The 15,284-nt window shown below is 38.3% G+C and overlaps 1 protein-coding gene across 3 annotated transcripts in view; it reads right to left on the bottom strand.

Annotated features, from left to right (window-relative positions):
- rbms3 (RNA binding motif, single stranded interacting protein) overlaps positions 1 to 15,284 on the bottom strand; it is a 433,687-nt gene that overhangs the window by 105,633 nt on the left and 312,770 nt on the right. For all 3 annotated transcript variants that reach the window (XM_038277019.1, XM_038277018.1, XM_038277017.1), the window contains one exon: positions 7,908 to 8,065. In XM_038277019.1, coding sequence (XP_038132947.1) covers positions 7,908 to 8,065 — 158 coding nt within the window. The remainder of the gene's footprint in view (positions 1 to 7,907; positions 8,066 to 15,284) is intronic.

Below are 15,284 nucleotides of genomic sequence, written 5' to 3'. Positions count from 1 at the left end.
GCACATTGCCACAGCAAAATAAACAAACTACCATCCTCTACCTCTATCCTCTACCTGTGAAGACAGAGGAATCTGTGGGGGATTCAAGCAGACCTGAGCCTTCAGGCTGATTTATACTTCGAAACTAGGTGGTCTGCGTAGGTGTCGCAGTGAACAAAAAGACGTCCCCGCCCCATCTGCAAACACTCTGTTGCACCTCTCCCAAATTGTAGGTGACTGCAGACAGTGCCGCAGACAGGAGGCCGACTTGTTTTGTTTTTATGACCGCAATTGCGGAAAACAACTCGCGAAGTTTGACCAACTAGAAGAGCAAGATGCGCAAGAACGCTGGGACCCTTTTTACGCCTAAATCCCCTCTCTTTTTCGCCCTCATGTCGCTCCGTTGTCTGACAAGATCACCATCTCGGCCGTATCTAGACCCACAGCTAGTCCATTATTCTCTTGAGCATAAATCAAAAATGTCTGCATCAAGCTCACTGCGACACACTGCTGTGGGAAATGTCTGTGTGGCTGCCACCCACTTCCCACATATGCTGGTTATCTTTGGGACCATCACCCCACACCTCTCACCAACCCTCATTTGACTCACACTTCAATGAGGCATGTGAGCAAAATGACTCTGATGAGGGAGTTAACGAGCCATCAGAACCCCCTTATGACCATTAACACCTCCCAGGTGAGCTCCATGGCCAATCCAGTATGAGGGATCAGAGCCACATTTTGTTTCCCCAAATGCTTTGTTACACCTACAGTATATTAATCTCAGTGCTCCCTACCACAAGTTAGAACTGTGGAAGTAATGGGCTAAACTGAACGTTTCAAGTGTAACCATGACCTGGTTGACTGGGAATCTTCACAGATATCATTAAAAACCTGCTGACATCAGTTCTCTCTTGGTGAGGTCATATCCCAGGCTAAGCCAATAGGAAAATCTTAAAATTGCAGCACCCTCTTTTTTAACCTTAAGAGGGCACCAAATCGACAGTTTTAGAAAATTTAAAGAAATGATTAGAAATTAAACTGGGATTTTAAGAAATGTGCAGTCAATTGTCAAAAAATGCCAGGGACATGTACACGGCACTAAAAAATTTCTATTTAAAAAGCTAATCAGCAAAAGAAAAAAAATAGTCTATTTAGGGGCAAGTAGTTGTTTAAATGATGAAAGCCTGGAAAAAAAATAAAAACTTTCAGAAAGGACTGCCTCAAGCTCAGGATTGCTCTCTGGGCAACAGAATTGTAGTACAGTAGCAATGTAAAGTTCAAATACGAGAACCCTCTCAAAATACAAATAAATATGTTGGAGGGTCCCAGCTGTCTAAACTAGACTAACCAATTGGCGGTGTTTGAATCATGTACAGTGCATTACAGAATGCTGATCTAAACAAGTATTAGATTGTACTCCAATACTGTGATCCATCCATCCATCCATCCATCCATCCATCCATCCATCCATCCATCCATCCATCCATCCATCCATCCATCCATCCATCCATCCATCCATCCATCCATCCATAGGATAACTGGAATATCAATAGCTTTGGTTTTTAGGAGATTCATTTTTTCAGTAGTACAGATTGGGTATATGCAATCAGATCTTAATATGGCATTTAAATACAAGCAAGGGAGTTCTCTTAAAGACCTGTCTATGCAATAACTGTGTCCTTGTCCTTCCAACCAGGTCCCCATTTATTCCCCAACTGATCAAAAATTGTTTTAACTTGGATATTGACTCTGATCCTGCATTTAAAAAAAGCCACAGGCTAAACTGCCTCAGGAGAAGATCATTCTACTGATTCTCTCTAATTAGCTTTTGTGCCCTGAATTTAGGCACTTCCACAACCAATTAGTATGGGAACATCACTGTCTAGATACTGCCAAACTGTTAACCGTTTGATCTGGCATATTACACTCATTGCAGTACAGTCCAATGGATTATTTCTTTATTAACCCCAGTAACCTTTATTTTCAGTGTATTTTTAATGGTACACTTCAATTTTCATTTACAAGTGGCACAAAACTAACCTACAGTACAGTATGTATCTGAAAAACTTTTAAAATATAGAATTATTAAACACATTTGCTCTTTGGAGATAAGTCCTTGAATGCTTCATACATTTAAATTTGACTGAAGCTATGAAATATACATCAGTCAGTTTCCCTATTTTGGCAAAAACAAAGCAGCTTTCTTTGTATTTTATTCTAAGTCACTGGCATTATTAGTTACATTTTTCACACCTCTGCCAATGGAGGCTATGTTTTTAGGAGTGAGTTTGTCTTTCCGTTTGTCTGTGTAAAAGATAGTTTTGCAAAGTGATGGACGGACTTTAATTACATTTTTATCAAAGGTATCCCTCATGCCAAGCAACAATTCACTGAATTTGTGTGACCATCCAGGTCATAATCTGGGTACAGAATTTTTTTTTAAAAATTCTCTGACATTGTAAGATAGGGATATTTGATGGAACAAGTAGTTCCCCACTAAATCAGAGGGTGGCAGCAGTGACTATTGTTGGCCTCAGTATCGGACTCAAAAAGTCCAGAGGTATTTTAGTGAAGACAAAAATACAACAAAAGGAATCCTTGCTGGATTGTTAGCAGCAAAATTTGCTGCTTGTTGGAGGTCTGCACTTTCCAAGTGTTTTTCTACTTTGTCTATGGCTCTTTTGATTTATAATAAGAGAGGCATCATTGGTGTGAAAGCTAAAAATGCTGGATGTTATTGAGGCCAGATCATCCAAACTGCAATGAGCTCCATTGTCTTGAACTTAACTTCAGTGCCTGAAATCAAAATGTTCATTACTTTGTTTGAACTGATAACCATTATGTACACTAATAGTTTAAAAAAAGGAAATAAATTACTCTTAATAGATGTACACCAATATTTAAATGTTTGTTTTAATTTGAAGGACATCTTCTACAGAACAAATAACTAGTCTGATAGGATGATTTGTTTTTCTGTGCATAAAGAATTGCTATCAAAGGTTTGCATTATGTTAGGTCACACCAACTTACGAGAAACAATCATTTATATGCATGAATTTGCGCACCTGTGCAGTAAAAACATTTCAGATTTCCTTAGACAGAAAAACCTGATATCAAAATGAGATTGTTTCTCAATGCAGGCCCCAGCAACTGCGGTGCCGTTATTATAATATGCTCCCTGAATGAGCAGAATTCATTGTATTCCACATTTTCATGCTTTTTTCACCCACACCTCCTGAAATACTCATATCATCCTGTCAGCCTCTCACTTCTATGTCCTTTGTCTCTCATCCCTCCCCTATTGCAACCCTCATTCCTCTTCTTTTTTTTTTAAACCATAGCTTCTTTATCGCTCTCCCCATCCCATCCATCTTACTCCAAGCCCATCTACACCCTTTCTTTTTGACGTCTCTCTCTCATTCTTCCCTGTCTTTCAACCTTGGTTATTTCCTCCATCTTTCACCATTACAACACTCTCTTTTGCACGTTCTCTTACTATCCATGCCACTTTTTTTCACCATATCTATCCTTTCCAGTCTTTCCATTATACTTTTTTCTATATTATAATAATTCAACATCAACATCTGTCTCTCTTATCTCTCCTTACCATTATCTTTCAAGTTAAATAATCTTGCACATTTGCTGGCAGGATTGCATATTGACCTTGTGACCACCCTCTTTCACATTTTTCTGTTTCTTTCCCCCCACTTTGACCTGATTGGTACTGCCAAGTCAGTCTGGCTTAGCTTATCAATAATTATGACAAATGCCCTCAAGCACATCACTAAAAATTCAGAATTAGGCAGTTAGCTCAGTAAACAACTTAGTTGAGTACAGTAAGTTTACTGAACTGTGGAAAACAATGTTGAAGTGATATATAGCAATGAAGGAACTTTCAAGGTTTAGTTATTAGACTCACTGATTAACCAAAGGCTAGTCTATGACTCAGTAAAGTTGAGTCTAAGTCTAAGTCTAAATCTAGGACCCTATAATGTCTCTGATGCAGAAAATGCGTACAGAATCGCGGAATTTAGCAAATAAAATTGAATGTGTTACAAAACACGAAATCTCATGGAATTCACTCTTTTGGGCAAGAAGTGGTATGTTTGTAAGTTCTTTTGTCCACTGCCTGCTCCCGTAGATAGTTATGCAGGGTGAGCTCTTGTTTCCACACCAACAAGAAATGTAGGTCAGCCATATTGAAGAGTCACAAGCACAAACTTTAATCTTAGCACAACGTTTAGAGCAGAACAATATCCCCATGTATTTAAGAATATGGAGGGAATGATAAAAACGGAAAAAGTGGCATTTGGGGAAAAAAAACTAAATGGAATTTGGAATTCCAGATTTCACAGGGCCCTACTAAAGACGATGAGGAGAGACATTGGCCCCACAGCATCTCAAGGTTCTGTCCCAATAAGGTGTCTATTCTTTTACACCACAGGTACTTGAAGTTGTTGTTGCCTTAGTTCCAATTAAAGTCTCAGTGGCGTTTAGCTAATTCTGCACAATTTCATTTGTGAAGGTACTGTAGGACAGAACAAATTCTCCTGTCATTCCTATCGAACAAACAGTTGGTATACAAATACTGTCAGGGGATTGCTGCAGTGACTCTTTGCTTCAATTCTCAAAAAACTGTGAAACAGTTATTTTACATTAATACTAGGCACATCAATTTCTTCCTGAGAAACAATGTGCCGGATAAAAATGGGGATGGGGACACAGATTTCTTGCCAGCTGTCTTCATATCAACATCAACTTTGTAAAGGGGTGCAAAGATCTCATTCGCCTACTTCTGTTCAAGTGAGATGGACTTTACTCTTGCTGGCTTTTTTTCCAACTAATACCAGCCTAAGGCAGCACAGGCATCTCTGTTTTAATTTCACCAGCAGTAGTGTCTGGAGAACATTCCTTCAGTAACCACACAGGTGAAGCTCTACTGTAATTGGATGGGGAAACAAAGAGTGACTGGACCGGGTTAAGTAAGGTTACCCCTTTAAGGACTATAAGGCCAATTTCTCAGAAATCACAGAATTAACAGAGAGCGCAACATCATTTCAAGGGCTCTATTAAGCTGTTATTATTTAAAAAGCAAAGCAAATTAGCTTCAAGAGTGAAATACTTTTCAGAAAGGTAACAATGCAAAAAAATAAAATAAAAATAAATAAATAAACAAAATACAGCTACCAGATAAATTTAGTGATAGGCAAGTAGAAGAATGAGACACCAACCTAAAGTCAACAATTCAACATGTTTTATTTAGCTTGATATATTATTAATGTTTATTAGTTTATTTTAATGCTTTTTCAAGTGGTAAATAAAGCTGGATCTGGCATACAAACCAACCCTCATACAATTACCCTGCAAATTATTTGCTCTTTCCAATCTCAAATCTCCACTATACCATGGTCAAAAGGTTTAAAGGGTGATAGCGGGCTATCAGCAGCTATAATGGAGATGCATTTGATGTCGTGTTGTTTCATATCTACCTTAACATAGAGACCCTTGCACACATACTAACAATAAAACATTTGTATATCATTTTCATTAAGGTTGAGGTTTCCATCTTAACTAATGTTTTTAAAAGAAGCAATGTTTTGTCCATGATGGTGTTCTGGTGTACAAAATTTTTTTTCTCTCGACACTAGCTCTTGTTATTGTCTCTGGCACTACAGCAAGTAGAAACCAGCCAGGATATGAGAAGCAAATGAGGCTGACAGACTAGCAAGAAGTCACTAAGAAACAAACCAGTGAGCCAGACTGTTTGTTGGTCAGTCAGTCTCAGAGTCAGGCAGGTAGACGGGGGGGCAGATTTGGCTTTTCTGAGTATGCTTCTGGTTAATGGCATCAGGTGCCGCTGTCTGCAATGATTAGTGCTGGGGCTGGAGTAATGGGCTCTGATAACAGTAATGGATCAGCCCACAAACACTTAGCTCAGTTTACTCTCTCTAATGCCCCTCACAGTCCAGCCCTCAACAGCTGCATGTCTGTCTGTTGACACAGCTAATGGAAGGTCTACATTTATGAAATAAATTGATCTGTTTTATCTTCTGTGGACAGTTGTCCTTCTGACTTCTTTTATCTTTTAGTGACATTTTTTTTTAATAATTATTGATTATTTGATTTATTCATCCATCCATGCCTGTTTAGTTTCTTCCACTTTACTCTTTCTTAGCCCTGGAAATCGTGCCCCATAAATATTTTTAATAATCTCGGTTTCATAACATTTTGTCTCCTTATAATGACCTCTGCAGTAACTTATTTCTCGGAGAGCATTGTTTCACACCCAGGTCCCTCTTATATATCACTTCTTTCATTTTCCTGCTCCATCATGTCTGCTCCTGCTTCCACTTAGGGCTTCTTGAGCAGGTGGCCTGTGGCAAGTTGTTGCTGTGCTCTGTTTGCTGGTCTGCAGGAGGGCTGCCAACTTGTTTGAGGGAGTGTGACTAAGCGGCTAGTTTTTGATGTCCGTTTTTACACATGCACAAGAGCTTGCTTGTGGGGCCTATCTGTGCATATGCTTATTTTGTGTGACTGTTTGTGTGTCTGCATGTGCTTGTCTGTCCTGCTTTAACCTTTCAGTAATAGAGTAGGGAATAGGAGACGACTTTAGCCGGAGCAGGTGATTAAGAAAAATCCCTGCAAGATGTCGTTGGTGTGGCCGTCACCAGCCTCCTTTGGGTAAACAGAGAGGAATGAGAGACTGGTGGCTGCGGCGGAGGACAAGGACAGAGTGGTTTAGTACTTTGGGTGATTAATCAGATGTAGAAGAAACTTTTGAAAGTTAAAAAAAACCCCCAAAAAAACAAGGTAATAAACTGTTAAATGACAGATTTAGTTTTAGAAATACAGCAGCAGTGACTTTACAGTATGGAGTTATAGTGACTACCTAAGAGGACTTGTGAAATGCCTAGACACAAGATTTGCTTTGCAAGTTGGAAAATATTGGCTTATAGCTCTATTCTGTGGCCAAGGTCAATGCCTTTTAGAGTCACCTCTCACTGCAACAACAGCTGTACCTCCTGAGCTTCTTCTGCACGTCAAATGAGTAAATATTCAGTGTCTATATTTTAGGAAATGGTCAACTGCAATGCTCAAGTGTTGATAAAGATGCTCAGTTGGATTTAGGTCTGGATTCTGACTGCTCCCCCCCGACACGTTAAAAAAATCATAACTAAAAAGGTTTTAATCAGGCAGAAAATTGTTTTACATAAGTTTTTTTTTTTTTTTTTTTTGCTCACAGCATTGCAGTATACTTTACAGTTTAGGAAAGATTGAAGTGCTGAATATTGCTTTGTCAGATAGTAGACACGTGGGATATTGTTTTAAGCTTATCCAGCTTTAAACCTTTCCAAAACTTTATCACAGTTCTGTCTGCTGTGTTTTTTGGTCTTCACTGTGTTATCGAACAAAAGCATTAAAGATTACTTCTAAGGGTAACTGGTTGCACCAGATTACATTTTTGAACACTGTGGGAAAAGGGGCAAGAAAGACAGATCAATCTTCCAAAATGTGCAAAAAGCTAAGGCAGAACAAATGCTTACTGTAGGCAGAGCACTGAGCTGCACAGATACACACAAAAACGCAAAAGCACCTTCAGTATTGAGTAAAAGCTCCATGTCCATCTGTTTCTGTGCATACCAAATGTTTGTAGATACTACATTCAAGTGAGTTATCAAAAATAACACTTCTAACTGGTGACAGTAGTGGTGCAGTGACTTTAAAGGCTCTAGAGAGAGTTTCCTAGCGTTTAAAGAACCATTAATTTGAGTGTGAGCTATCTACTCCTGAGGCAAACTTCTAAATTTAAAGTTCATATTACGGAAATTAGGCATTGATTTTTCTGAGCTAGTCAGTTCATATGTAGTTGAAATGCTTACGACACAAAAGAAAATCTTTTTAATTGATTCATTATTTGTATTAACCTGGCGAAGCCGACTCCTCTGCTGACCCCATTGGCATCCCGGAGTATCCTTGTAGAGATTACGTGACCCAGAGGCTTCAGCATGTTCTCAAGCTCCTGTTCATCCATTGACACTGGGAGGTTTGAAATGTACAGGTTGGTGGGATCCTGTTCCTGTTGCTGCAGTGACAGAAAAGGAGAAGAAAGACAAAAAGGAAAAGAAAAAATTGTTAGAAATAAAATCACTTTAAGAATAGAATTTAAAAGGAAAACTCAATGAATGGGTAAAAGTATGACAAACTGCAACGTACCCTGATTTAAACACATGCAATTTGGCCTCTGAGACAAAAGTTTATTTGATCAAATCCGGAATTGGATTTATAAATAATTCACCAACCCCTCAAAGGAGTATAGCCATTTTATAGAGCTATGGAAATGGGAAGTATAGTAACAGTTCAGCACGTAATAGCATCTTTCATTATGCACATATTTACAAGTGTAGGAAGGAGTTGTCTGTTTGCTCAATGATCAAGATTATATATCAAATGATAGAAAAAGGTGTACTACATTATAGGACAATGGAAAATCAATCTATTTTTCAGAAGATGCTGCTTGCTAGATGTGCCTGCACAGCTGGTGGTGGGTTTAGCCTGAGGTAGTTGTGAGTTTCCCTCATGAAACAGCTTGAGATTGCCCAACCAGTCAATCATCCACTGAGCCAGGGAGTCACAATGTAACTTACTATACCATTTACCTTTGAAACCACTCAGTGCTTAAATTAAGCATGAAATGCCATCCTCACTGCTAATTATGGATTTATGATGTTGTAGGCTGTAAGCACATTAGCATAGCATCCTTCCTCCAGGTAGTAAGTGACTCATCCAAACAGGCAGCCAGCCAGAGCTTCTCTGTTTGTGAGATACATTGCTGAACCCTTCACTGAGCTGTAGTTGGGATCATCATGATTTAAATATGCTAGAGGCGAATGCATCACTACACACAGCCAACTATAGTGTGGTAACAAGCCAGTAAATATATAATTAGAGCAACAATTTGATGAGGTTTTAATGAGGTTTACAACCACTTTAGCAGCCAAATCCGGGATATGACCAATTTTAGCTTGAATTTGGGGTACTTGCTTGAAGGTGAATGCATTCATAATATGAAAGTTAAAATACAAACAGATCAGAAATCTTCAGAACAAAATAACTATCTTTTGAATTAATGCACTTAATAAAAATGCTTATTTTTAACACTCTGCAAAGTGTTAATCAATACCTTCAATCATACTTTTTTATGTTATTTATAAAAAGGTTCAAGAGTCTTAAATGAACATAATGTTTTTATAAATACAATACTATTATTGTCTTTGATCTCGAAGGCACACAGTAATCAGATTATATATTATATTATAGTATTAAGTCCAACAACAGTGCTCCACTGTTCTTCTCCATTAGATTTGAATATATAATATATATTTTATTAAATGTTTGCTGCCACACTCTCTAATACTGCAAGTCTTTGAGTTCCTTTGGAAGAGACGCTCAATCTTTGTCTTATGTCACAAAGCAGAAATGTTTATTTAAGATCCTAATGTTAAGCAAAGTCTACAAATCTGTGCAGGTAGAACCTTTCCCAAACAACCAGCTGACATGTAGACATAACCCTAATAATTGTAACAGAGACTGTGACCAGAAAATGCTGCAATTCCCTAACTGCAAATATTTTATATATTTTTCCTAAACTATCTTAGTATCATGCCTACTGTGTGTGATGACTCAATAAACCGGGCTCCAGTGTCATCCAGTGAGTTTTTTTTTTTTTTTGATTAAGTGAATTCATCTTAAACTTTCAAGCATTACCTAAGAATTGTAGCGGACTTGAACACCAACACATTTTCAAATTAAATGAATGTTCTTCTGTCTATAACATCTTGAATAGAAGCAAGGATGTATGAGCTTCTGTTAGCGGATATTTAAACCATAGAGAAACAAAATGTCAAGGTTTAGTATTTGAAAAGTTTAAAAAACAATCAGCACAGCTACACAAAATAAAAAAGAAATCCTAAAATTAGTTAATGACGATTCATTTCCAAGAACTTTACAAATAATTATATTACCTTAAAAAAGGAACATTGTATAACAAGCCACAAAAATGTACATGACAACTATGAAAGATACATTTAAACAATCTGCACAACAGTTTTGTTTGTTTTCCCGCAAAGAAAGGCTGCTTTAAAAACAGTTGATTTAGTTCTAAAGAGGTTATTTCATACGCAACTTAAGCTCGGTAAACAGCAGCTTCAGCAAGATTTCAATTCAGGGATCCGTCATCTTCACAGCTGGGGGTTGTGGAAAAATGTCATGCAGCATGACTGTCATTTGTGGAAAGACAAAATCCTTAAAGACTGAATGATTCACTGCAGGCAGTCATGTCTCACTCAATCTCGTTCTGCATCCCACTGATTATCAAGAAGTTAAAGAAGGAAGGGAGGAAGTGTCTCCACCAATGTCCTGCCTCTATACTTCCATCTGTTAGAAGAGAGGATTGGTCTCTGCCCTGATTAATTAGCTTCCTTATCTAACAAGACATGTTTGATCTGATTTAAACCTTCAAAACAAGGCTGGTGCCTGAGATCCCACCATCTTATCTTTTTACCCATGAACTGAATTATATAACAAACCCCTTCCTCTGCAGGTCTACATCTTGACGCCTTAGAGCTTGAGAGAAACAGAAAAAAAAAGAACTCATGATGCAGGATCTCACGTATCAATTAGACTTAATTAAATCTGCATGTGAAAAAATCTACTGTACATGTGTCACTACCTACAAAGTCCCTTGAGAGTGTGTAGGTTTTTATCTGCTTGTATTTGAATCTTAATGGTCGCGTGAGGCAATGTTTTTCAGGATTATGTCAGATAGGCTTCATATCTAAAAGGAGAAAGTAGGTCTGGATCAAAGTGTTAACTGACTTACTGACTCATTCGTTGGGCTAAGCCTATGATAAGTAAATGTGTGTGCAGTTAGTGTAGTGCTTGAAAGCATCGGAATGTGAAGCGGTAATTTGGGTGCGTGGGCTAATTGTACAGAGGCTCCGTTTGCGCAGGTATTATCGCAGGGAGGCCTCCTTTAAGCACGGCTGCCTCACTAACTTTTCCTCTTTGATGACGTTCCGCACCACAAAGCTCTAAATACCCAGATGAGAAGGTTAGCAGAGAGGAGTGGAAATAGGAGTGTTTTGACGGTGAGGTGAGATGGGCTGCCCATTCCACAAGGAGATTTAATTTCCTTTAATGTCAGCTCTTGCACATGCACTGCTGTCAGGCTATGAATGAAATGGTAATTGAGGTGTGAGTGTGTGCGCTGGTGTGTACTTGATTTAAATGTGATTGTGTATGGGGCTTTTGTTCCATTAAATGTTCAGTTTATACTGTACCTATCTGTGTGTGTGTCAGCATGTATAGTTTTAAAAGCCTCCCTTCTTGCATGTGTCCATCCTTGCCATTGACCAGTGTTGTATAAGGTTAATGGAAAGGCTCCAGGCTGCAATGAGGCTTTGATGGGTATAATTCCTTCACCTTGCCACCAGGAGGGGAAGAGGAATCAAACTGTGTGTATGTGACAGGATGGGGGGGTGAACGACGTGTCATTTCCTGCTGACGGATGGCTCCCTTGCCAGACCTGACAGCCCTGTAGCAGTTATTTCATTTCCACTCCCTTGCTCTGTTTACCTCACTGTAATTTCGGAGAACATTACCATGCTGCGTTGAGGGGAAGGGGGAGTATTAGTGGAAAATAATAGAAAACAGAAAAAAAAAGTGGGATGATTTTCCGTCTGATTATGAGTAGGAGGTTAAAAAAATAATAAAAGGTAGAAAAAAGAATGAGAGATTGAGGGAGCTGACATGACAGGCAGATATAACGCATTAAAAGAAGCCCTTGATGCCTTTTATAATGCTTGAGGAAAAAGAGACATCAAGCTTTAGAACTCTCTTGCTGTGCTTATGGGGCTCTCAAGGCGATATCACTTTAACTGATAAAAGTTAGATACAGAGATGCATGTCTTGACCTGGGGCTCTGCATGCAACACTGTACAGAGTAGAGGAGCTGCCCTCACTCTCCTGCCAAAACATCTGTCTTACTGCATTACATTTATTTAACTTCTTTAAAAATTCTCTGTGCATCTCATACAGTAACTTCAATAAATATCACAGTGATTTAAAAATATAGAACAACACTCATGCTCATAGTCTTTGGCTTATCTGAGACCGGGTTGTGAGGGCAATAGTCTCAGCAGAGACTCCCAGAATTCCCTCATCCCAGATGTGAGTTGGGGAAAGCCTGAGGCACTCCCAGGTCATCTGAGAGATGTAGTGTCCCTATAGTGTGTCCTGGGTAGTCCCCCGGGCGTCCTCCTTGGTAGGACGTGCCTGGAACCCCTTCCCAGGGAGGCTTCCTGAGCGAAGGTGGGAAAAAATAGATGTTCGAGCCACCGGAAAAAGCTCATTTCAGCCCTTTGTATTATTTTTTTTTGCCCCTTCTCAAACTGCCACCTCAGCATGGTGAAGAGGTTTCAGTGCCAAGAAAGGGCGACAGTAGCGTTGTATGTACGAGTTTCCCATGAAATCGAAGGATTGACGGTTCAAGCCCCGGCTTCGACTTTCAGTGTCGTTGTGTCCTTGGGCAAGACACTTCACCTGCATCATCTACTGATGGTGGTCAGAGGGCCCGGTGGTGCCAGTGTATGGCAGCCTCGCTTCTGTTAGTGAGCCCCAGGGCAGCTGTGGCTACAATGTAGCTTGCCACCATCAGTGTGTGAGTGTGTGTGTAAATGACTGAATGTAGTTTAAAGCGCTTTGGTCAAGTTGCCTGACTTGAAAAAGCGCTATATAAGTACAGGCCATTTACCATTTACCAAGATGTTTCCAGAGGCTATGTTGTTGTGGGCCTAAATGCCCCTCATAGGATCCCTCAAGGCATAAAGATTCTGGGTGATGGGTCAGACAAGGAATGGTTAAAGAGCCTAAAAGGTGGATGACTTTCAGTTGCAGACTGCTTGAAAGTGAAACCACTGTCATCACCTACTTACTTAATAATTTGACGCACGGTTATCTGATCACTTGCTGGTACAGCATTGCAATCCCACTCTCAGACAGCCAGCTGATCATTGAATATAAAAATAAAACAGGATAATTATATCCTGGCAAAACTAACCTGATTGTCAAGTTGGGAGACTTTTACTTCACAAGCAATGATCTTCAATCAATGAGCCTTTTAAAAGAATCACACATTCTTCACATCTTTCACAGGACTTGATCTTCGAAAACAATGACATACTTAGATCAATGCATGGTACTAATTCTAAGAAGAATCTGATTTCATCTTATGTAAATTTAAATTATTTTGCCATTTTGAATGAGAAATGCAGTTAAAATATTGATTGACTGGTTGATTGTTGACTGGCTGACTACAATTTAAACTATTTATGGGGGTCAATTTTAGAAACCGAGCCTATATAAAGTTTCTCAATCTGCGCCATTATTAACTCAGTTAAAGCTTTTATTTGTACAACTATTTTTAAAAATCATATTATTTTGCTTCTACCACATAGGACTGCAATGCACTACATAAAAGTATTTGTAATGTGACAAGAACTGAAACAGCTGAAGGTATATAAATAATTTATCAAAGCAATCTACAGTCGTTTTGTTCTTACTTGCAAAGCTTTATCTTAAGCTACTTCTTCCCCATTTCTTTATATCAATTCACACAACTTTTACCAAACCTTTCTAGTAGTGCTGTTTCTCTAACTCAGCCTTTTATCCGTGCTTCTGTCTCCTGTCCTTCTCTATGCATCCAGCTTGCTCAAGAGATTAGAGCTGTATGTGTAATTGACACTACAGGGGATCCTCGCTGCTTCTTTTGTGTGCAAACACACATTCGGCCAGTCTGTGAGTGCCGTTGTGTATCAGGCTGTCAATTCTTGGGATAACAACGTACTAGTCACTACCCTTAGGTATATTATATCAAGCTACATCATATATAGTTCCTTTTGCCCGCACAGAACTAGGGAAGAAAGCCATTAGCTACGCAGCTCCTTGTGCGTGGAATTTTTTACAGAGAAACTGGAAATTGACTGAGTTTTTATCTTTAAATGCTTTTAAGTTGAAAGTGAAAGAATTTGCAGCCTCAATCTGTAATTGTTTTACTTGATATGTTTTTTTATTTTTTATGTACCTGTCATTTATTTTAGTGTATCTATGTTTAATGCATCTTATGTAACTTTGCTGCCTCTTGGCCAGGACTCTCTTGAAAAAGAGGTTTTTAATCTCAATGGGATTTTGTCCTGGTTAAATAAAGGTTAAATAAAAAATAAAATAGCATTCTACATCCCAGCTTGAATGGGAGTAATAAATCAATATTAATCTAATATATGTATAATCTCCCGGTAAATTGCACCACAGCAACCAGGCGGTAGTCTTAACACCTAAACCACAGGAGGTTTTATTGCTCTTTTCCTAAATCAAGACAGGACACCATAAAGTTAAGCTTGATATACAAACTATGCTAAAACATCACATATATATATTTATGCAGGCACGTAAAAAAAAAAGAAAACTACAATGTGTAAAAATACTTTTTTATTAAAGAAGGTGTGTAATCTATGCTACATTGCTAAAGATTTTTTTAAAATAGAAAATATTCCAGATTTTTCATTCTGGGCTTAAAAGTCTGCTTTACAGAGGAAGAGCTGTTCATGCATGTTTCTTTTAAAATCTGAAAAATATTACTTAAATAAACATCATGATCAAATACATGCACACAGAAGAAAGCCAACACAACTAAGCATTTGTGCCATTACCCAAATCATTCCAAATATATTCAGGTAAATTACAACGTTAATGCACATGCTGCCAATGCAAGTTATGTTTCTGTCAATGAGCAGCAAACACCTTTCCTCTCTCATCTTTAAGCATTTTCTTTTTGTTACACCAAAATTTAAATACCTTATTAAATCTTGAAAAATAAGTACTCTGGTCTATAATACTTTTTGTTTTAGGATCAAAATTGATATAGCACCATGTGAACTTATCCAATCATGGTTGTCCTAGCACACTAAAAAAATCTGATAAATTATCTACCTTTAAAAAAATATGTGGAGAAAGAACCCTCAAAGTAATTTGTTTTTCTCAAAATTTACAAATAAAATACTGATTTTTTTAATTTCCAGTTTAAGCACTTTAAAGCCCTAATTAACAATATTACAGCAATTTATCTTCCATCATAATTTGCAAGTTTGGATATAGGGAGAGGTATCTTTGATCATTTTTGTTTGTACATCTACAGTATTTTAGTTCAGCTCACAAATTTCTTACTGAAGTTAGTTCTGGGGAATAAG

This window comes from Cyprinodon tularosa, unplaced genomic scaffold, assembly GCF_016077235.1.
Source record: "Cyprinodon tularosa strain WSP-4 unplaced genomic scaffold, ASM1607723v1 ctg13, whole genome shotgun sequence".
Taxonomy (NCBI): domain Eukaryota; kingdom Metazoa; phylum Chordata; class Actinopteri; order Cyprinodontiformes; family Cyprinodontidae; genus Cyprinodon; species Cyprinodon tularosa.
Note: the sequence above shows the minus strand (reverse complement) of the source record. Positions and strands in the feature narration are given on the sequence as shown.